Here is a 22,749-nt window from a genome sequence, read left to right on the forward strand (position 1 = left end):
GCTCATTTCTGCCACTTGTATCCGCAATCTCGCTCTTTTGGTCACTACCCACAGCTCGTGACCATAGGTGAGGGTAGGGACGTAGATCGATCGGTACATTGAGAGCTTCGCTTTTACACTCAGCTCTCTCTTCACCATGACAGACCGGTACAGTGTCCGAATCACTGCAGCCGCAGTACCAATCCGTTTGTCGATCTCCCGCTCCCTTCTCCCCTCACTTGTGAACAACACCTCGAGATACTTGAACTCTTCCACTTGGGGCAGGAACTCGTCCCTGACCCGGAGTGAGCACTCCACCCTTTTCCGGCAGAAATGAGATTCTGAGACCAACCAGATAAAAGCCTTCCGCCACTTGGCTACACCTAAAAATTATGTCCTTAAAAATTATAAACAGAATCTGTGACAAAGGGCAGCCATACTGGAGCCCGTCACCCACCACGAATGAGTCCAACTTATTGCCGGTTATGCAGACCAAACTCTTGCAACAGTTGTATAAGGATCGAATGGCCTGTAGCAATGAGCCAAACACCCCATACTCCCGGAGCACCTCCCACAGGACACTCCGTGGGACACGGTTGAATGCTTCTCCAAATCCACAAAACAAATGTAGACTAGGTGGGCAAACTCCCATGCACCCTCAAGTATCCTTGACAGTGCATTGATCTATTAATTGATGCAATCATTAATTCTGCTCTCTACCAGAAAATTATGAAGGAAAATGTCCAGCCATCAGTTTGTGCCCTGAAGCTCAAGCGCACTCAGGTTTTCCAGCAGGACAATGATCCAAAACACTCCAACAAGTCCACCTCTGAAACAAACCCCCGAGATGAAGATTTTGGAGCAGCCTAATCAAAGTCCAGACTTAATCCAGTGAAGGTGCTTTGGCATGACCTTAAACAGGATGTTCATACTAAAAAACACTTGCCTTTACAAAGATTGAGCTCCACAAACTACACAGCTAAACTTATTGCCAACTATTGCTTGCTATTAACGCTTGCAATTAATTGCATTCTTGCTTTTTGAATTTATCTTTGTTGAAATTTGTTGGATGATCTGAAACATGTAAGTGTGACAAATATGGGAAAAAACAAAGAAATCTGGAAGAAGGAAAATAGTTTTTCATGACACTGTATATGGCAAAGCCTTTATTTACATATGTACCATGAAGGCATCATAGCGATAGGAAGAAAAAGGGCATGTGTTGAATGAAAGGTGTAAGCAGGCCATGGGAGGTTATTGCTGTTACTGAGCAAGTATATCCCTGATGTCTCTGGAAGTGAAACCAGGCTCCAGTGCATAAAAGATTAACTTATTCGAAGGAAGTCTGCCTATTGGATATAATGAAGGTAGCCAGGACGCTGCTCCAGATAGTTCCAGCCCACTTTAGCCCCTGCACTTGCATTTTATAAACATTATAATGTGACACACGAGTGAAATTGTAGTGCAAAGTGAGAGACAAAAAAGTCTTTGGTCATTGTGGAGAGGTTTGTGTTTATCTTTGGCAACTAGAAGCACATAAACTTTTGATGTTTGTTCTATTTTTTGAACCTATAAGTTTTTTTTCCTATTTTCTGTTTTAGTGAAGTGAGAAACTCGAGGAGGACAGAGCACATTGTGTATGTCAGTCTGGTCTGTGACATTTAGACATGTGTTCTGTTAAAGTAATACCCAGGTGTTATAAATGTCCCAGGAACCTGGCTGTAACCATGATACAGTTTAGATAGAATTTTACATATTAATTCCACATCTGTATAAACACCATCATGAAGGTTTCCTAAAAAAGACAAAAACCACTGGGACCAATGATTTTGTTTTGTTTTTAGCCTTTGGAGTATCATTTAGCAGCAAGAAAAAAGTAAAACTTAAAGGATAAAAGTATCATTATCATACATCTTTGTCCAGATACACAGTGAAACTCAAAGCACCCTCTGTTTCCACCCACACGTCTCACCTATTAACCTGTCTGACCTTCGGCCAATCTGCAAGCTGGAAGGAGCATCCCACTCTCCTCCTTAGTTTCAACTTTTGACATCTGATTCAACTTTTTGGCTCTCATCTAACCTCTGACGGCCTGGCAGCACAATTACTATTTCAGATTTTCGCTAAGCTTACCCACAGTCTTCATTTCTACTTTCCTCCTGTCAGGAGGAAGACTGTCTCGCTGTAGAGGAGGGTTTCTGTGCTCTACCGGCACATGACGTTCGGCTTGATGCTGTGATTTGACTCCTGACACCAAGTTCCTAATGACAGAGTACTACTTGCCTTCATTCTCAAGGATGTTACGGGCGATAATAATTTAGTATCGCTTGTGGTTTTAAATGCCGTTGTTCTGGTTTTGTGAAAATATGTGCAAAATGAGTCGCAGTAGACTCGCTGACTCTGGTACTGTCTGTTCCTGATAAAAGCAGAGATGCTTTTATGCTCCTCACATACGAGGTCTTGAATAATCTGGCCCCATTTTATCTTAATGACATTATAGCACTGCATCACCCCATTAGAGCGCTGCGCTCTCAGACTGCTGGCTTACCTGTGGTTCCTTGAGTATTTAAAAGTAGAATGGGAGGCAGATGCTTGAGCTTTCAGGCACCTCTTCTGTGGAACCATATTCCAGTTTGGATTCGAGAGACAGACACTATCTCTACTTTTAAGATTAGGCTTAAAAATGTCCTTTTTTAAAGCCTATATTTAGGATTGGATCAGGTGACCTTGAATCCATAGTTTCTTCCTTTTAAAAGGGGGTTTTCTTTCCCACTGTCGCCAAAGTGCTAGCTCACAGGATGTTTGTTGATTGTTGGGATTTTCTCTGTTTTCTTTGTATTATTGTTGGGTCTTCTTACAATATAAAGCACTTTGAGGCAACTCTTCTTGAGATTTGGCCAATTAAAAATAAAATTGAATTAAATAGATGCACTAATTGACAAGCCAGCACTTTCCAGCATACTTGACCAGAGACCGGATGGTTAATGTCACATAGCTCATTGCTGTTATCAGATAGTTGTGCGCACACTCAGAGGCAAACGCTAACATTGCAAATGCTAATGCTCATGTTGTTAGACATTTGCATTAGCATAGACATTAGACAGACCTAATCAGACAGTTAACCCACCCTTACACAGCTAAACATGGACATTTTGAAGACGCTAACAAAGGCAAAGTGGTTAAAGTTAAAGCTGTCCAGACCTCAGCTTCAGTGTAAATCCACTACACCTTCTTCTGCTTGGTAAGATAAATGTCTGTTGCTGCCCAGAGCAGAGCACTTTATTTTCAGTTGCTTAAGTGAGAGAAATGCCCGTACCTTACTGTAGTTTGGGGGAAATATAAAGTGTGATAATTCATTTTATTATAAAAATAGAATTTAATATTGAAGAAAAAGTGGGTTTTTTTGTTTGTATATGCTGTCAATTCTAGTTCCTGGACAGAAAACTGGAATCAGCAAAAATCTGTATGGGCAGGTCACACTTGGAAAAAATCGGATATCAGAATCAATCCAAGAAAATTGCAGTCAGTCCTCTTCAAAAGAGAGGTCGTCTGCCCCACATTCACCAAGTGCTGATCTGATGGTTGGGCTTCTGTCTCTGATATCATTGGGTTACAATACAAACTTCCTCATTGCTGTTTATAGAACCTCATGTCTGTGAAAGCATTAGCAATCCATTAATTTTTATTAAATCAGAGGTACATAAACATTACTTTTTTGGGGGATATTAGTGTGTTATATAAATATCACATGTATTATATATAGATAACTGTCATGATACATGTTGTACATATGTTATATAATCATCATTTTAAAATATATACTTATTAACGTTATTTTAATGAGTTCATCTTTACATCCAGACGTCAAAGATTTGTTTCTGTTGAATACTTTCATTTAACATTAAACATTTAATGAGTAGTACGTACTAATTCCTTCAAAATATACCTGCGCAAAGATCAACAAAGACAGCTTTCATGCTGTGATAGCTTGAAACCTGTCTGCATATAACATATAAAGACTTTTATCTTGACCCAAGTCTTTTTTGTGACGGTAAATATCATCCATAGCAAAGACGGGAAAAAAACCCTTTCAAGTGTAATATACGTAGGTAAATTGTCCATTAGGGCTCGGTGTCTGGTGAGCTATTTGTTATATTGTTGGTAGATTTTCTTCGAATCCTGCCTTCGCTGGAAGAATATACAGCCCTCTTTTGGTTTAATGGGTTTTGTTCAGCTATCTGGAAAACTGTCTCCTTTGAATTGTTTGTTTTTGGCTGAAGTGCATTTTCAAAATTGAAAAGCTAAAAAAATGTTTTGCTTTTAAAGAGGTTCCACTGTCCAAACTATCAATTTGTGTTGAAAATGAAGACTCCGGCGGCTGCAGTCGCGGCTTGAAATTGAATATGAAGTGAGGTGTCGTGTCGCCCCGCAGGTGCTGAGGTTTGTTGTGGAGTGGAGCGGCCTGCCAGCCATGAAGCAGAAACTGCTTCGACGCAGCGGTCTTCTCTTCCACAGCCCTACCCTGGGCTTGCAGCAGCTGTCCGCCGCCCAGCGCTCTCACTCGAGCACCAAGAGGTCAGATTCTTTCCTTGAAGGAGACGTGCTTTGACTTTCACCAAACCTCTCTTCTAATCAGTGAATTTTCAGTCACTGAAATGAACGTGAAGTGGTTTGTATTGAGTTTTAACCTTTTCCAAACCCCCCAAAAAACAAGTTTGTTTTTCTGCTTTAACCGTAATGTTATATGGATGTAGTTTGTGAAGCCAGTTTGGAAATACCTTAAACCCGGATTATTTCTAGTGGCCCACAGGATGTGACTCCTCTGATTGTAAAAACTGTTGTATTAAAGTCTGTCAGTAAACATTTGCCTAATGAGTGCATGCTCTCACTCATTAGTTTTGGGTTTTTACAAGGTGTTCTTCAAAATTATGTTCCTTTTTTGAGGCAAAGCAGAAGATAAAGCTGGAAGTCTTCGCCTAAAGAGTGTCCCTCAGTTTCTCAGTCATCACGTCCTGCTTCATGTTGGCTACATCGGGTTTTTTAGGTGTTTTTTTTAAATAGACAGTCTGCGGGTCATCATTGTGTGGTTTTAGGCTACGTTCCAAAAAGATGCAAACACAGTTCTATAAAAACACTGGGAGGCTCTATAAGTAAAAACAAAATGCAATTCTTTGCAAATCCCATGAGCCCAAATTTTATTCACAACAGAAAATGTTAAATATTTAACGTGAGAAGATGTACAATTTCAAGAGAAATATGAGCTCATTTTGAATTTGATGGCAACAACACATTCTATAAAAGTTGTCTTGAGTCATGTTTACTACTGTGTAGCATCCCCACTACTTTGAATAGCAGTCTGTAATAATATCCTGGAACTGAGGAGCACAGCTGCTGGAGTTTAGGGAGAGGAAAGTTGTCCCGTTCTTATCTAATATATGGTTCTAGCAGCTCTACAGTCCTGGATCGTCAAATGTTTTCAGCTAGTGAAAGATCTGGACTGCAGGAAGGTCAATTCAATATCTAAATTCAGACCTCCGGTAGACCATGCACTCGCATTAATGATGAAGGTCCAGCTATCTGAATACATCTTTTACCTAAACGTTTCAAGTTTGTACCACATTTAGTGAAAACTTTAATCTAAAAACAATATTTAGAATTAATATTTTGCTAATGTATTAGCCAAACATGTCTTCACTTGCCATCCTCATTCTGTGCAATAAGCTATCCCACATGTGGATGGGTTTCCTATATTAACAGATTAAGTGTAGAATTTAACATACAGATTGTAATATGAACTAAATGATCTTATGATCATTTATTGCTGTATTTAATTTATTTCTTCTCACATATCAGCTTATTTAGCAAACTAGCTACATCTGCCATCAGTTACCAGCAGGAAACAAGAGGTCTGCCATTTTTCACCACTGTTTGACATCAAAGACCCATTTTTCTCCTAAATGACTCGATGTTTTCAGGTTTGAATTCTTCCTAATCATCATTATAAACCGCACGTGTGTACTAATGATTGGTTGTGCCACACCTCCCCTATAAGCAGTTCAGCAAACCTGTATACTGTAAGCAAAAATGCATCTCCCACAATGATCCAGTCAGTAAGATATCCTTTAACGCTGCTTTGAATCGGTGGAAATAGTGAGATTTAGTAGTTCCCAACATTATGACAGAATCCAAGAAGTAATGTGAGAGATTTCACAGAGAAACAAGCGGATTTGTAAATACTAACTGCCCCAGGCGTCATGGAAGGCTGAATAATGCGTGTGTGCATCTGTGTGTGTTTTCGTGCCCGTGTGTGTGTGTGTGGGTGTATCAAAGGGTGTCTGCTGAGACATAAGAGAAAATGGGATGAGCTCTGTGTATGCGTACATGTGTGTTTTTTGACAAACAAGCATTGTTACTGGCACACTAATTACAGCTGGCGTGGACTAAGGCAGGGAGAGTTTGCCAATTACAGGGCAGACGTGTGTGTGTGTGTTTTGTAAGTGAGGGAGAGTGTTTCTCAACTGGGGAAAGCGTTTGGGTGCATGAACCTAATCAAGGTGTGAGTAGGAGGCAATTGGCCCGGCTTGATTTGATACCTGTTTGATTTATTCACTAATCAGAACCAATCAAGCTCCAGCTCTGGCTCAGCGGGGCGATCACAGCTCACCTTCCCTGCTCTGAGACGCTCAGTTTTCAACTACTTCAAACTTAATGCACTTTGCCTGGGTTTCCAACACTGGATATTTTTGTTATAAACCATTCATGGTGATTTGCAGCAATTTTAGACGATTTAAGGAGATTTTAATCCAGTTATGTGCACTGAGGACGTTTCATTGTTAAAATACCAAAACGTTGGAAATAAAAAAAAGCTGATTGGCGCCTGTAATTACCACTTTAATGCAGAGAAATAATAATGTTATTTTTTCATTTTTGTGTGCATACAAACACTTATTGCTAAAGCCAGCCATCAAATGTTGAGGCTGTTAAAGTTAAATGTTTTATTCGGTGTTGTGCAGGCCAGTTTTTGTCATCTGAAATGTATTATTATATACAAGCTCCCAGTCAAACGATGAGCAGCGCAACACAAAAGACTTGGTAGTTCAAAATTACAGCGTAGGAGTATTTCAGTGGGACTTGAAAGATGTTTAACAGAATCACTCACAGTGAACGTTGGAAAAACTAAGTGGAGCTCTATGGTAATGACTAAAAGAGCTACTTGGAGTCCAGTGTTCCAGTTAACCAGATGAGATTGGACCTGCAGAGGTGCCCTGCTTTTTAAATAAAGACATGCAAAGTCTGGTTGCTGACATTGTCTGCGATTCCTGAGAAAGATTGGCTGGAGCTCAGAAGAAGGTTGAAAAACCTGAATGTACCAACTCTCTATAACAGGGGTCTCCAACTCCAGTCCATAAGAGCTACTGTCCTGCAGCTTTTAGATGCATCCTTGTTCCGACACACCTGAATCAAATGAATGGCTTGTTATCAGGCCTTTGCCAAACTTGATGGCATGCTGAAGAGGTAATCCAAGCATTTGATTCAGCTGTGTTGGAGTAGGGATGCATCTAAAAGCTGCAGGACAGTAGCTCTCGAGGACTGGAGTTGGACACCCCTGCTCTACAAGAAGAAAACCAGGACTGTAGCTACAACATGCAATCCTGAATCAAGCTCCGTCTCTACAACTTGATAAATCTTCATCCAGATGGGTCTTAATGCTAGGACAACACAAAGGAAACCACTGAAAACTGCACATTTTAAATTTGCACAAGACCACTTGGATGTTCTACAACACTACAGGACACCTTACAGTCACTCAGAGGACAAATGAATTTTTAAATTGGATCAATAAGATTTACAGGCGAATGTCAGGGCAGCACGACATGAAGCGAGAACACACTTTTGGTGATGGAAGAGCGCACTTAAAAAAATCAACAACAAAATAAGAAAATTCATTTTTTTCAAACGGCCAAATGAAAATATTGACCTTGACTCAAATGAGATGCTCAGACGTGACCTGAAGAGGACTGTTCAATCAAGACGTCCCAGAAATGTTGACGAACTAAAACCGTTTTGTGGGAAGAACGTCCAAAATTTCTCTCAAAACTAGCAGAAAGTGTATAATTGTTACTAAATTGAAGAAATCGCTTTTCCAGCCTTCGCTTTGATCGCTCGATGAAGACTTGAAAAGTAAAACTGCTCATGCATTAGTATGAGACACTATATTTATAATAGTAAATACAACACTGAAATCATGTTCAGCATCTAAAAGATGGAAACTCAGTGCATTTGTATTTGGCTAAGATTACACTGTAGAAAGTACTTTTGTTGTGTTGTCTTGGCAGCGTACATTAAAGCTGTACTCGAGCAAATTCAGTACAGCATTTGCATATAGTTGATGGACTTGTTAGAATTTGAACTTCTGATTTGTTTTCTTCCTTTTTTCGTTTCCCCACAATGACTCACTGCAAAAGTGCTTTTTTAAAAAGATTTGACGCAAACACTGGATGATACACTTTCCTTGAAAATCTTCCTCCGTGATAAATACCACATATTTCAAACTCCCCCAGTATGTAATACAGACTTGCTGTTATAAATTTAAAGTCTCAAGCTGAAACTCAGTAAAGGTAGGACTATTTCCTCAATTTTGGCAAATCTCATCCAGAGTCACAGAAGACATTTGCACAGGCTGAGTGGTGCTGCTTATACCAAGTAGACTCAACTTTTCAGATTTGCATTCTTTCGCAGCATTGTTTTGACAGTACTCCCGTGAAGTCTTTGCAATGAACATTTGGAGTTGTCCAACACACTGATTTTTTTGTTGAGTTAAAGATGGCATACTTCATGTTACGTTCATTTTCAAACACACATTTGACATGGGAATTAGCAGCTTCACGTGTCTCTGAGAATCTTTGCCACCGAAAAGGCCGTTACTGTCAGCTCTGTCTGACCGAGGCCGGCAGAGAACAGCAATCAATCAAAGCGGCTTCAGCTGGGCCATACCGGTGCAGCAGCTCGTTAGTTTGATTTCACACAGCTGAGCAGGGTCTGGCCTCTGTGCCGAGCCAGGCGGCTGTCTGCACCTCCGCGTGTCCGCTGTCAGCTACCCGCTGACTCCCTGAGCCTGTAACAGCGCCCCTGCAGCTGCGCATCAAATGTCTACCAGCAGAAAACCGTGTCCAGATAATCAAGTTCAAATCACGCTGCGTTTTGTCATTCCTGATGCAACCTCCACCAAATATGTGCTGCACGTTTAAATTTACTGTAGCTTTCAAACTGCCTGTACCTGCAATATTAAAGGAATAGTCTGTCAGTTTGGGGAAATTCACTGATTTGCTTGCCTCCTGAAAGTTGGATGACGTTTAACAGTAATTATGAGCCACCAGCTGCTGAGCAGTTAGATAGGAAGTTACTAGTCCTGGCTACAAAGAAAACCCTTTGAGTTGTTGTTTATATAGTTGATTTTTGCACAGACTGAATAAACAAGATAAAGTACTGTGATTAATGGGTGTTAGAGCTGCTGGTTGTCATCTTTTTGTTACCTTAGACAGAGCCAGGCTAGTCCCATTATTAATCTAAGCTAACGGTGAGTCTCAGTTGTTTTATTTTCTTTAGTACACTGTGTACACCAAGCACTTGTCTAATACATACATTTTGACAGGGTAGGGATTTCTCAAAATTAGTCATTTACCAATAATGACATTTACAGTATTTCAGTGTGTCATGCTAACTACAGCAGTATGTACTCAACATAGTGAGTCTAAGTATAGAAACGTGATTTGAGCAAAGTATGAGTTTCCATTCATTTCCTTTAGCTTTATGGTTGTAGAAGCATAGCCACCTCCTCTAGCTTGTTTGGGGGAACACCAAGGCATTCCCAGGCCAGATATAATCTCTATAATATTATCCTGGGTCTCCTAATCAGGGCCTCCTCCCTGTGGGACATGCCCGGAACACCACGCCCAGGAGGCGTCAGATGCCCAAACTACCTCAGCTGGCTCCTTTTGATGTGGAGGAGCAGCATCTCTACCCTGAGCCCCTCCCGAATGGCAGAACTCCTCACCTATCTCTAAGTGAGAGGCCAGATCATCTGCAAAAAGCAGAGATGTAATTCTGAGCCCGCCCAGGTAGAAGACTTCCCAACGTGGCTACACCTAGAAATTCAGACCATAAAAATTATGAAGAGAATCGGTGACAAAGGGCAGCGCTGGTCCAACACCCACTGGGAACAATTCCGCCTTATTGCCGGCTATGACCTGATTGAATGGCTCGAAGCAACTGGCCAGACACCCCACACTCCCGAAGCACCACCCAGAGAACACTTTAAGGGACTTTGAGGGAGAATGCCTTCTCCAAGTCCACAAAACACCACCACCTGACACCAAATGTGCAGTACAAAAATAACAACAACCACAGGAGGAAGATTATGTAACAACAATGGCAGAGAAACAGAAAGTTTGTTAAGCTAATTAGCCACATGCAGATGCTCATGCCTGGTTAAAAGTGTTGTAGTGTAGGGAAAGTTTTGGATCCTCCAGGTAAACAGTAAAATACACATGGGGATAATGGAGTTTATTCACAGTTATAGGACTATGTATAAAAGATGAATAATGCCACTGTGCTACCACACGTTGGGTAGTGACGTCCCATTGATAAACATAAAGCTGAATATTTCATTTGTTATCAAACTGATGTTTAAGACTGGATATGACGAGTGAGAGGCAGTGCTGTTTGGTGGTTCTTAGTTTGTCATCCTTTATGACTTTTAGTAAGGACTGTAATTTACAAAAGAAATATTTAAATATGTCCCAAAGCTAGCAATTAAAACTGTGAAGTAATCAGGAAAGTGTTTACAGAGGTCGCAGAGCAAATGAGCTGAGGGTCCTTAAACCTTTCTATACAACCAGAAGTCTAAAAACCAATGCATTCATGTTTATGTTCATCATGCCCGGCACCCTCTGGAAATTCATACAAATTGTTGAGTTTCTAAATGTGTCGAGTGTATTTACGTTCTCATAAAACATTAGCAAAGACATATTTTTTTAATTTTATTTTTTATATGATTTCCATCCATGTTTGCTAACCTTTGCAGGCACATTGCTTTGCATAAAACGATTTGTACTGCTGTCAGTTGTTTACGCACAATATAAAGAGCGAGGGGGACTCACATTTATTACTACTGCTACTAACCAAAACCTCCGCACGGCACCTTTAAACATATTTAGTAATACGCCGACTAAACTACTTTTTAATAGACCCTATTGAACATTCAGTCCAAATCATCCTAGGTTTTCACAGATGTAAGCCAGTCTGACAAACATTTTGAAAACAACATCAGTGAACCCAGCTGCCCCCTGATACTGGTAGAAGAGGTTTGGATCATAACAGAAAATGTGATTCATTCAGCAAGTAGCAGCAGTCACCTTAGTGTACAGAATTACTCTCCAGGCACCTAACTGCATAAAAACATGCAAACACACACACACACACACACACACACAAACACACACACACACACACACACACACACACACACCTCCACTCTCTCCCAGAAGCGCAGTTGGACTCCAGTTTAGTGTAAGGTATCTCGTTTCATCCAGCCTCTGTGCTGGGACTGTTTGAAGCAAAGGAAGCTCTTGTGTTTGATGGAGACTTACCTTCTTCCTCATCTCCTCTCAGCTTCCAGAGAAACTTCTCCTCTTTGATGTCTCTCCCTCCTCCACTTTCTGCCTCCTGTCATCCATCTTTCCTTTATATTTTTTCCCCCTTCTGCCTTCTTTCCATCTCCCTCCCAAAGAAAGTATTCTGTCCATATGGAGGTGGTGGAATTGCATAAAAATGTCGTTTCATAGCCTGCAGGGCCGAGTAGAGACACTAAAAGTTGAATTTAACAGTGGCAACACCTTCCGCCTGCACGGTGTTTCTGGGAGGCTGGTGTCTCATTAGTAATCAGAAAAAAACGTGCAATCAGGATAGAAATCCATCAAGTAGAATTCAATAACCAATTCAAATGATTTTTTTCTTATGAAAGAACTATAATAAGTCCTACACAGAGCTAAATATATCCAAATATATTGGATGAAAACAGGCATCGGCAGAAGTTTTTAACAATTCAAGAAGTTGAGACGTGTGTTTTACTCATTTTTTTTGTTGTTTTTTTACCTTGTAGTAAATGTTTTGTTATTAGTTAAACAGTGATAAATGTATTTTTTCCATATCTTATAGTTCCAGGAGACGTTCCAGTTAATGATTGTGTTTCATCGGTGTACAAGGCTACTTCTTGTGCCAGCCGTAAAGTTACATCAAACTGAGTTCAACAATTGACACAACTGTCAGAACAAACGCTTGAAGATGAAACATTAATTATTGATCTGCTCGACGATTAGTGAAACAGCTTCATCACTCGAGTTGATTGTCTGTGAAATGGCTACACCATCCATTAGCTGCCTGCTGTCTTTCTGTCTGTTTTTTTGAAACCTCATCTCTTTTTTCCCCCTTTTTAAAAAAAATCTCAATTCTTGCTCTTCGCACTTCTTTGAACCCTCAAGCTCGTTATCTGTACTTGGAGCCATTTACTAAGTCTAACCTATTTTCTCTGCTTGATATAGCAGAAAGCTTTTCTGTGTTAGGGGTAAAGGATGCTTTGGACTTGGAAACACTAGATGACTTATTAGGGTTTTTTTTTTTACTTAACTACTGTATTTTGTTAAAGGGCTGTCTTCATTGACTTTTACAAAATAGTTGAAAGCACAGCCTGCACTTTATAGACTCTGCAGAAAGGATAAAGTTCAAGCTCTTTGTTGGTTATCTGGTAAGAGAAGAAAAAAGCAGAGGGATAACTGCTGGTGAGAAAATGTGCAAATAGGAATCACCAAATCAACAAAAACCAAACAGTTGAGTCACAATGCTGAAGCTAACCCTGACTTATAGTCATGAGCTCTGGGTAGTGATGAAAAGAACACGATCATGTATACAAACAGGCAAAATGAGCTTCCTCTGTAGGGTGGCTGATCTCAGCCGTAGGTACAGGGTGAGGAGCTCAGAGCCGTTGCTCCTCTATGTTCAAAGTAGTCGGCTAAGGTGGTTTGGGCGTCTGATTAAAATGCCTTCAAGATGCCTCCCTTTGAAGGTTTTCACAGCACGACGAACTGTGGGGCAAACCCAGTGCCTCAGTATTCCCTATAAGAAACTTAAAATAAGACAGGGAACACTTGGAATACTCTGTCATCCTGCCTGACTTTAGATAAAAAGAAGAGGGTGGATGAATGACGTAGGAGCTTACTGTCAATCACCTGCAACACTGATGACATTAAATTCTTCCATGGGTTTCCAACACATATTACATGATGGATAATTTCCAAAATAGCCACAAGTACACACAGTTTAGCAAATGAGACCAAATTAACTCATTCTAAAAATGTATATGCTTAATATTTCTAGTTGGACGTTGACTGTATTTGAGTGGGCATTTACCCGGTATGTACAGGATGTTACTGGTAAAGCAAAAGAGCAGTTTGTTCCTTATGTGTGTGGATGGTTGGTAAAGTAAAGTACTAGTTCCAGCAAGTACTGACAGCAGCATGGCTGCGATCTGCTTATTGGCTAAGGCTGACCTCTGACTTCCCCTTGGAGTAAAAAGGTAGGGTAATTGCTCTCTGCGGAGACCATTACAGCGTTGTACCATCCCTCTGTTAAAACCTGTAAAGTGACCAGTCGGCATTTGCCGATTGGTCACTTTTCTCTCAAGGCCTCTGGAATCTTTTCCTACCAAGAGGAACACATGACTGATTTTCTTTCCCCAACTCTCCACATGTATTTGTGTCAACTCTGACATCCCAGGGTCATTTTAATCCTGCGTAGATTGGAATGTAGAGTTTAGTGCAATTTTCAACTTGCACACATAGCATCTGTATTACAACGGCCATAAAAAGCAGTAGCGGGGCAGATGGATTAGATTAGATGATTGACGATTCCTGTGGGGAAATTAGATTGCTGCTGCTGCAATAGTAATAGGATTCAGCAGGAGAAGAAGACAAACAGAATATAAGCACACATTCAGAATAGGAAATCAGCAGTGGAAGGAAGGAAGGATCTGAGCATTTAAGCACAGTTTGGTGCCAAGAAAGAAAAAAAAAAATCAAAGTGCATCTGGCATTGCACTGAGGCCATTTGTAGAATTTTGCTAGTTATGTGGGTGTGATGGTGTGTGTTACATTGATGTGGTAGAGTCCCAGGATTACCGCAGTCCAAAAAAAGATGACTAAGATTACTTGTATGCTTGAGCAACCTCAAGCGTCCTATCATACCTGCTTCTATTGCTGTCCAGAGAGAGTTTATGAATTCATCTGCTTGCAACTGCTCCCCGGTGCTTTGGTTATGTAACATCCACAAATTCACCATTCCCTCACAGCAACATTTTATCCCGTTTCACAGGTACCTCGGTCGTGACGACGTGGCCGAGGCGTCTCTGAGCAAAGCCCAGGAGGAGGGAGGCAGCGTCCGACTGGTCACAAAGGAAAACTTCTTCACAAAGAGGAGGTCTGCCTCTTCGCTAACACCACCTGCTACACAGAGGTTTGTTAAGGGGGAAAACGCGCACATAAAGGTCAAGTTGTCCTCAGGTCTTTAAGTAGTTTGCTGCTAATATATGAAACTAAAATTCAAATGTATTTCTAGCTGATCACTGTGTTTCTCCTGTCTACTACACAAACGGTATTTTGATCATTCATAGATCCGTTCTTGTCTGTAGTATTTAAAGATGAAACTTCAAGGTCTGCACATAAAGGTGGTTCGTCTCACCACATGGTTTCCTCTTCAGGATTCAGAGTATTTTCATTTTCTTTCCCTCAGCTGTCTCCATGGAGATCTGTATGTGCCTTGTGGGAGAGGCACAAAGGCCCACTGAGTGTGTTAGTACAGTAAATATAGACCATAATACGATCTACTGGGTGAGATGCATCGGCCAGCTCACCCCAGGAGGCAATATCTCTATGGAAACCTGCAGCAAACACACAGACGAGCTCTCACACATATACACAGTTACTGGTGTTACATACAAAATGTCTGTGATAATCTATAAAGTGCCTTAAAGGCTCTGCTCAGGATTTGTGCTTTTAGACAACAGATAGCGTTTTACTGCATGAGGTATACAGCAGTGTCTGATAGTATAAAGTGTTTGACAGAAGCAAGCACTGCTGTGTGACTAAACACGGTAAAAGGCAGCATGGTAACAAAATTAAATGGCCATTTATAAAAGCTGACTTAAAAAATGTGCTAATATGCTAGTAGCTAGAATAGAAATGGCATCCATCCATTGTTTTTTACATATTCTCCAACTAAGGGTGGCGTGTGGTTGGAGGGATGAGGAGAATCCATGTTTTCATAAAGTAGGAAGATTGATATCCATCACTGTTATCTATTTAACCATTCAAGTAAAATTGTACATAATATTGAACCGCTCCTTCAAAACAGCAAATTCAGTTCAGTTCCTGCTAATACTTCCTGCTGGCTGATATCACTTTCAATTGCTGACATTTGAACTGTGGCTATAAGTTATACTAGAGTAAAAAAAGGCAGCAAGCTCTTAGATTGCAAGGCATCTGCACAAGTCATCTGATGGGAGGCAACCTGTCTCCAAACAGTAGCAGTCTGACTCTGACTGACTGCAATCATTCTCTAAAATATTGGCAATGTTTTCCAAGTAAATGTTGTCCAGTTTATAAACACAGATATATTGGCAACATGTTGCAATCATTCTGAGTCACTCTGCTTGATAAGCACAACTGACCGTGAACTAAAGAAACAGACATTTCTGATAACATACATCCATTTAAAACAAGCACATGCCTGGTATTGAAGGTATCCGTTAATCTTAAAGTGTGCCACCTATCTCTGGGCGTGGGCTAAAAAGGAAATCCTGCCATGCAGCATACGTCACTAGTGTCCATTTTAAATGGAAACAGTCTTTATATTGCAATCCAGATGAAAGCAACATGCTAAAATGTGGAAAATAAGAATCTCGATTAACAGCTGGACGTACCAGTGTCAGATCTCGTTGGTGCCTTTGGTTTCTTTCGGTATAGAGCATCAGAGATGAGCCAAGGTGGTAAACATTAGCAGGCTGTGTGCCGTTTGCTGCAGGCATGTTGCGTGATTTGTGGGTTTGAAGTATGAGTTTTCAGAGAGTTACCTCATGCTGCATTGTAACGATGCCAACATGTTTGTTTTGTATGTGCATAATTCAAACTGCTTTGAAACTAAATGTAAGGTATTCTATACATCTACATCTATAAATCTACATTTTTGAATCACATGCATGTTTTGGCAAATGCATTGATGTTTTACAGTTTCTATAAGACATATTTCTGGCTTTTCTGGATGTTTTCACTATTCTCAGTTTGGGCACACAAGTAAAAAGTCTATTTGTGTCTCTCTTTCATCGACTAGACTTTGCTGGCACACCATTTGTCTCATGATACTTCCAGTTTTTGGTATCTTCTCAACTTTGAAACAGCAAGGTTCCCTTTTTAGAAGGTTCTCTTCTCTATTTCAATGATTAAATTTCCCTCTGTAGTGCTCTGTCACTCTGGCTCTTTGTTCCTCTCGCTGTCTCTCTGAATTGTAAACCATGGGGAAAGAGAATTTAGTCCATCTGTCCCCTCCAACGTGGCTCTAGCACCCTGCTGGGACTACATGGCAAATGCCCAGATTTGCTGTCTTCTGCCAGACGGACATGCACGCAGATACACATACTAGAAATGTTTTGCAGATAGAGCACTGTAATATACTAAATATACAGGAAAAAACTGATTTATTTCTGTTGGATGGATATTTACACTGAAATGTATTTGCAGTTTGTAGAAGAAAGTGAGCTTTGTTTAATTTAGATCAGGTTTACAGGGTAATGTCTTGACTGATCCCTCATTTCTTTATACATGGGAACTAGGTGCAGCGAGTTATAAAAATGTGCAAAAATACATGAAAATCCTGAATATAAGGCAAAAAGAGAGTTTGTACAGTTCTAATGAGCCTGAAAGTGAATACATGGTATGACCACCTTTATACTTCAACACAGCCTGAACTCTCATAGGCAGCTTTCTTGTCATTTCTTTAATTAGCCATCAGAAATAGTTCTCTTGGCTTCTTGAAGGACATTCCTGAAGTCTTTTTTGGAGAGCAGGTAAACCAAAAAATTCAAATTTGGATTAATCACTACATCAGACTTGTTGCTACAGATTTTTCTCCCTGTTTCCCTTCGTTAATAATGTCTTTTTGACAGCCACTGTACCACTGAAATCACTTCTGATAAGGCTTCAGTGAGCAGTAGATGAATGAACTGAAGGGCCACATGCATCTCTCAGGTCCTGGGTCAGGTCTTAGTTGATTAGTTAGATTTTTTTCTGTTTTTTTTTTTTTTTCTATAAAGAAATGGCTTTTCGATACTGCTTGCCTACTAGAGAAAGGTGTGACATTTCTTCTCATGTCCCCTACTTGTCTTGGATCCTTAATTTTTTTTAAGGACACACCAAGCCGAGATATGCCAAGTTTTCAGCTAATAGCTCTTTGGGAGTCTGCTTGGTGGTGCAAAAAATACAATTTTATGCACGTCAGACTGTGTTATCTTTAGTATTTTTAGTAGAATCATCTAAAGAAATTAGAACAAATGATGTGTTTTTGTGACAGGCTGCTAGTGAAAAAGTGCCTAAAGCTGCAATTTAAAATTGCTTCTTTGCTAAGTTAACACTGGTTCATGCCATTAGGTGTTTTTTATATACTTACAAAAAGTGGGCAAAAAAGTATTCCTGTGAAAATGGTCACGCACAAGGACCGATAATCAGTGATGAAGCATCCAAAGAAACAAATGTGGAGAACTATTGCTCAAGAGCGCTTTAAAATATGAAGCAAACTATAAACAAGTGAGAGGTGTCTTAAGACTTTTGCACACTACTGCATGTTCAGATTCAAGGTCAATGGCTACACATTAAACACGGTGTTTAACGAAAGAAGCTGTCGTGAATTTTTTTTTAAAGAATTTTGTTGAAAAGAATAAAACCTCCTTCATCAATGTGAACTATTTTTTATAACAAATTCATTTGTATTGTTTTTGTTGAGATTTGGGATGCCTGGCCTCACCTTACCTGTTTGACTTTGACGTTTTATTGTTCTCCTCTTCGCTGTGTTTTCTACTTTCGCCTGAGGTCACCTGAAAAATTAAGATGAAAACTCATCTTCCCCACTGTCGCCAAGTGCTTTCTCATCATCATCATCGTTTGAAATCATAGGGGTTCTCTCTCTTTGCTGGGCTCACCATGAAATATAAAGCACCTTGAGATGACTGTTGTGAGCTCACCATATAGATAAAATGCTCCGCTCTTTAAAAATACAGGGCATAGTGCTGATAGGTGTGGTTAGTTTTGCAGGTAATTTACAAAAGTTCACTTCAATAAAACACACCCAATCGTTTGAATGGAAACAGGCTCGAGTCATTCAGACAGGCTCTGAAACTGCACAGCAATATTTTGGCCTTGTGTTCTGTAGCGTTCTTGTATTAAGACAACTTCCATATAGATCACATATCTGCGATATATATGTCATGTAGAGTCAAAGTATGTGCAGCTGAATTTGTGTAGGTCCACCACTAAAAACAGTCATGTGTTAGATCTCACGAAATCAGGTGAAAACCTCGTGCGCTGTCCATGGTCCTGAAATTCTAGTGTAATAAAACTGTATTAAGGAAAGTTTTCTTTCCTTTATTAAGGGAAGTTTTTCAGTTCATTAATGTAAATGAGTGTAAGAAGTTTTGTTGCTGCTGGTATTGCGTGACTCCCTTAGGTTGGAGGATCCAGGTCATCTCTGAAATCTCTCAAATTTAGAATTCAGCTGGCTGGGTAATCTGTACGGTTTCACGTCTTTACATCTACGCATCCTCTGCAGCCATATCAAGTTCAGAAATTGCAACATGTTTTTCTTCTGCGTTAAATATTAGCTCAATTATCAGCAAAGTGCAAGTCGCAAATCAGTTTGTGCACATGATTTAAATATTATTCTCCCTTTATTTTGCGCTTTGAAAAAAGAACTCCAAGACGTTCATATGCAACAGTCACAAAAACCTCTGAGTTCTCATTTTTTACTCACAGTCGTGTCATTGCACTCCCTTTACACCAAAGCTCAGTTTGTGCTGGAGCAACATGTTAGCAAAGCTGGTGTTTGGACTTTGTGAAGTCCTTCAGTACCACATCTGAGTTACAAATATACAACTGTCTGTTGAGAATTTGAGAATTATGTCTTTTTGGTCTAAAGTTACCATCTACCACTTCTTCACTCCTGACTATGTTTCCCCTTTCTCTGTCTCTCTCACAGCAGGCAGGACAATCAGTCCTGCAGGACATCAGATGCACAGTCATCAACAGAGTCCAGCTACCTGCAGGCTGTGGACAGTCAGGGTGTCCCTCTGTGTCTCTCCTGCCAGCAGCCCTGCTCTACCACAGGTGGAGCGTGGGACACTCGATTCTGCAGCCACAGGTATTGCAACACTAACTACATACAGTTAGAGGGAAAGCTACGGGCTAAACTGGACATTTCCAACTTGTAATAACTTAAGAATTGCTCAAAAAGTTCTGGAGCAGATTTGTAGATAATATAGATCTCAGTGCACCTGATGTGTGAGGTCTACTGCAACAGGACTGTCTTTGATTAGATGTCAGCCAAACAAAAACATATTAAATCAACTTTCACACAGTTTGGGAGGTTTTTTCCCCCCAAACTTCCCTGTACTCATTGTCCTCTGCGCAGAAGCCCACCCATCTGGCACCAAAAAATTCAATTATATTCAGAGCTTTAAGAGTTTGTGTGCAAAACAAACTCAGAAACACAGCAGTACAATGTTGACTTCACCCTGTTGTTTACTTTCTTTGTAGAAAGAATACTGTTTGCTCAAGACTAAAATAGATTAGACTTCAACTCTTGCATCTATAATGGTCTTTTTCCAAATCTTTTCCTGTAAATTTTTGGGGGGGAATCAGTCAAATTTGGTCTTTACCAAACTTGATACCATTACCAATGTAAAAAATTTTTATGGAATATCTAAAACAAACCTATTTCGGTTTAGTTTTTCTGTCCTTCAAGGAGATGCTGCACCTTTTCCTGGCAGTCTTAATTCGATTAAATGGTTTTCAAAAGTCAGCTTCAGTTTTTTAACCAACATGAGAAAAACTTTCTCTGTGAATGATTTTTATCATAGAAAGAAGTTAATCACAAGTTTCTTTCTGTAGTGCAGATGTTTCTATGTGCTTTGACCCACAGGTGTCAGGAGGAGTTCCAGTTGCGCTCCAGCCAGACTTACATGCGGTCTCGGGTGTTGGAGGCAGAGCGCGGCATCTGTCAGCACTGTGGCCTCCACGCCCATGACCTGTTCATTAAGGTCCGTGATGCTCCACCCTCCCAGCGAAAGGAGATCCTGGAGAACACTTGGCTTACCCAGCTGCCACTCAAACAGGTGGGACATAGAGCAGAGGAGGCACTGTTTCGTATTTGTCTCTCATCCATGTTTCAGGAAAACTCCACCAATGAGCTGAAGAAACATTATTTTTTTTCAAGTGCCAAACAGCCATTAACTATGGTGGTCAGTCAGTACAACGAGGCAAGTTGTGTCAATGTGAAATTCAATTCCACACCACTGTTTCTGTCAGTTTCTGTCATATTTCTTTCCTGTAGACCTTTATACAACCAAAGGAGTTGCCACAGTGGCGTGCAGCAACTTTTACAGAAAGGCGAGCAGAGATGTCTTTTATCGGATTGTGTTTTATTCGTTTACACAAGCTGACAGCCCGCTGCAGCTTGATTTACTTTTCCTGGATGGCTTCACCTTTCTGCACTCCTTCCTGACTGAAAAGCTGTGTCAATCCCAATTCCAAAAAAGTTTGGATGCTATAGAAAATGTAAATACAAACAGAATGCAATGATTTGCAAATCTCAAAAACCCAAATTTTATTCACAGTACAACACAGAAAATATACGAAATGTTTCAAGTTTGACATTTTACTCTTCCAAAAATATTGGCTGTTTTTAATTTGATGTCAACTTATTACGTTAATGAGCAACAGGTCAGTAAGATGAAAGGGTACTAAAAGGAGCATCTAGGAGAGGCAGGGCTCTGCAAACTGTTTGCAGATTGTGGAACGATTTCAGATTAATATTCCTCAATGTAAATTTGCAAAGACTTTGAATACCAGTTTGCCAGAATAAGAATAAGTTTCAGAGAATCTGGAGAAATCTCTGTATGCAAGAAACTCGATCAAAAATCAGCATTTGATGCCCGGGATTTTCGCGCCCTCAGGAGGCTGCATTACAAACAGGTATGATTCTGGCATGGAAATCACTGCAAGACCACTTCAGGAATTCATTGTCTGTGAATACAGTTCCTCATGCCAGTTAAAATACTATCGTGCAACGAAGAAGCTAAATGTTAACATGATGCAGAAATTATGCTGTCTTCTCTTATCATTTAAAATGGAATAAAATTTGAAAACTGGGAAAAAACATGAGAAACATGGCACCACATCGCCTGGATTGAACAGGAGAGAGACCAATCGAGCTTGTTATAAGGGCTCATATCAAAAGCCTGCATTTCTGATGGTATGGGGAACATTAGTGCCTATGGAATTGGCATCTTCCACATATGGAAAGACACACTGATGCTTAAACATATATACAGTTTGTAGACAACAAAGTATACTCCCACCCAGACTATGACTTTTCCAGGGAAGGTCTTGTGTATTTTAGCAAGACAATGTTAAACTGCATGCTATTACAACAGCATGGCAAACCGATTTGCCTGCCTGCAGTTCAAACTTTTCACTAACTGAAACATTTGGTGTATAATAGAATGAAAAATATGGAAAAGAAGGCTGAAGAATACTGAGGAGCCAGAATCCTATATCAGACAAGAATGGGACAACAGTCTTCTCCCAGAAGTCCAGCATCTGGTCTCCTCAGTTGCCAGATTTTTACAGGCTGTTGTCTAAATAAAGTGATGCTACAGAGTGGTAGGCATAGCCCTCTCCCAACTTTTTTTAACCATTTTGTTCCTGTGAAATGTAATTTTCTCAACATTTTCTCAGTTTACACATTGAATATGTTTGGTGTGTTCTTTTCTGAATAAAATATGGGTTTATGAGATTTGCAAATCATTGCATTCTGTTTTTTTATTTGTGTTTTGTACAGTGTTCCAACATTTTCAGAATTGGGGTCATAGTCTGTATATGTCTTCTAAATATTACTTTACATGAAACAGTGTTACTTGTAAATTGAACATAAAATATTAAAGTTTACTGTGGCTGTTCTGTGAGGACGATATATCTCTAAATGAAAAGCTATTAGAGTTCAGAAACACAGCCCTACAGCTTGATTTTAAAAAGTTTTTTAAATATGTGTATAAACAGGAAGGTGATATATTAGCAAAACAGCTGGTTAAACTTAATAAGCAAACTTGCCTGTTTTATTAAACCGGATACGGTAGCAGCTGGCACTCCTCTGCCTTAAGGCTTTCTTTGCTAATGTACTAAAGGAATTATTAAAAACTTTTATTAAAAACACTGCACAATAAAACTTATTTGCTACAACAGTAATTCGCAGATTGATGGTTTGCTTGCAAATGCTAGCTCAATTTCCACAAAGCATAGATAGTAAGTGATCTCAGAGCGGTAAAAGCAGACCCAGCGGCAGATTGTCTAACACAGTCTCTGCCATCAGTTTCCTGTCAGAGATTACGGGTTAATGCTG

At 40.0% G+C, this 22,749-nt stretch overlaps 1 protein-coding gene across 1 annotated transcript in view; it reads left to right on the top strand.

Moving 5' to 3' along the window:
- zranb3 (zinc finger, RAN-binding domain containing 3) overlaps positions 1–22,749 on the top strand; it is a 117,066-nt gene that overhangs the window by 89,415 nt on the left and 4,902 nt on the right. Inside the window, exons 17-20 of the mRNA XM_063466374.1 lie at positions 4,412–4,554; positions 14,404–14,544; positions 19,330–19,491; positions 20,272–20,464. Of these exons, the coding sequence (XP_063322444.1) occupies positions 4,412–4,554; positions 14,404–14,544; positions 19,330–19,491; positions 20,272–20,464 (639 nt within the window). The remainder of the gene's footprint in view (positions 1–4,411; positions 4,555–14,403; positions 14,545–19,329; positions 19,492–20,271; positions 20,465–22,749) is intronic.

Source organism: Pelmatolapia mariae, linkage group LG23, assembly GCF_036321145.2.
Source record: "Pelmatolapia mariae isolate MD_Pm_ZW linkage group LG23, Pm_UMD_F_2, whole genome shotgun sequence".
Taxonomy (NCBI): Eukaryota; Metazoa; Chordata; class Actinopteri; order Cichliformes; family Cichlidae; genus Pelmatolapia; species Pelmatolapia mariae.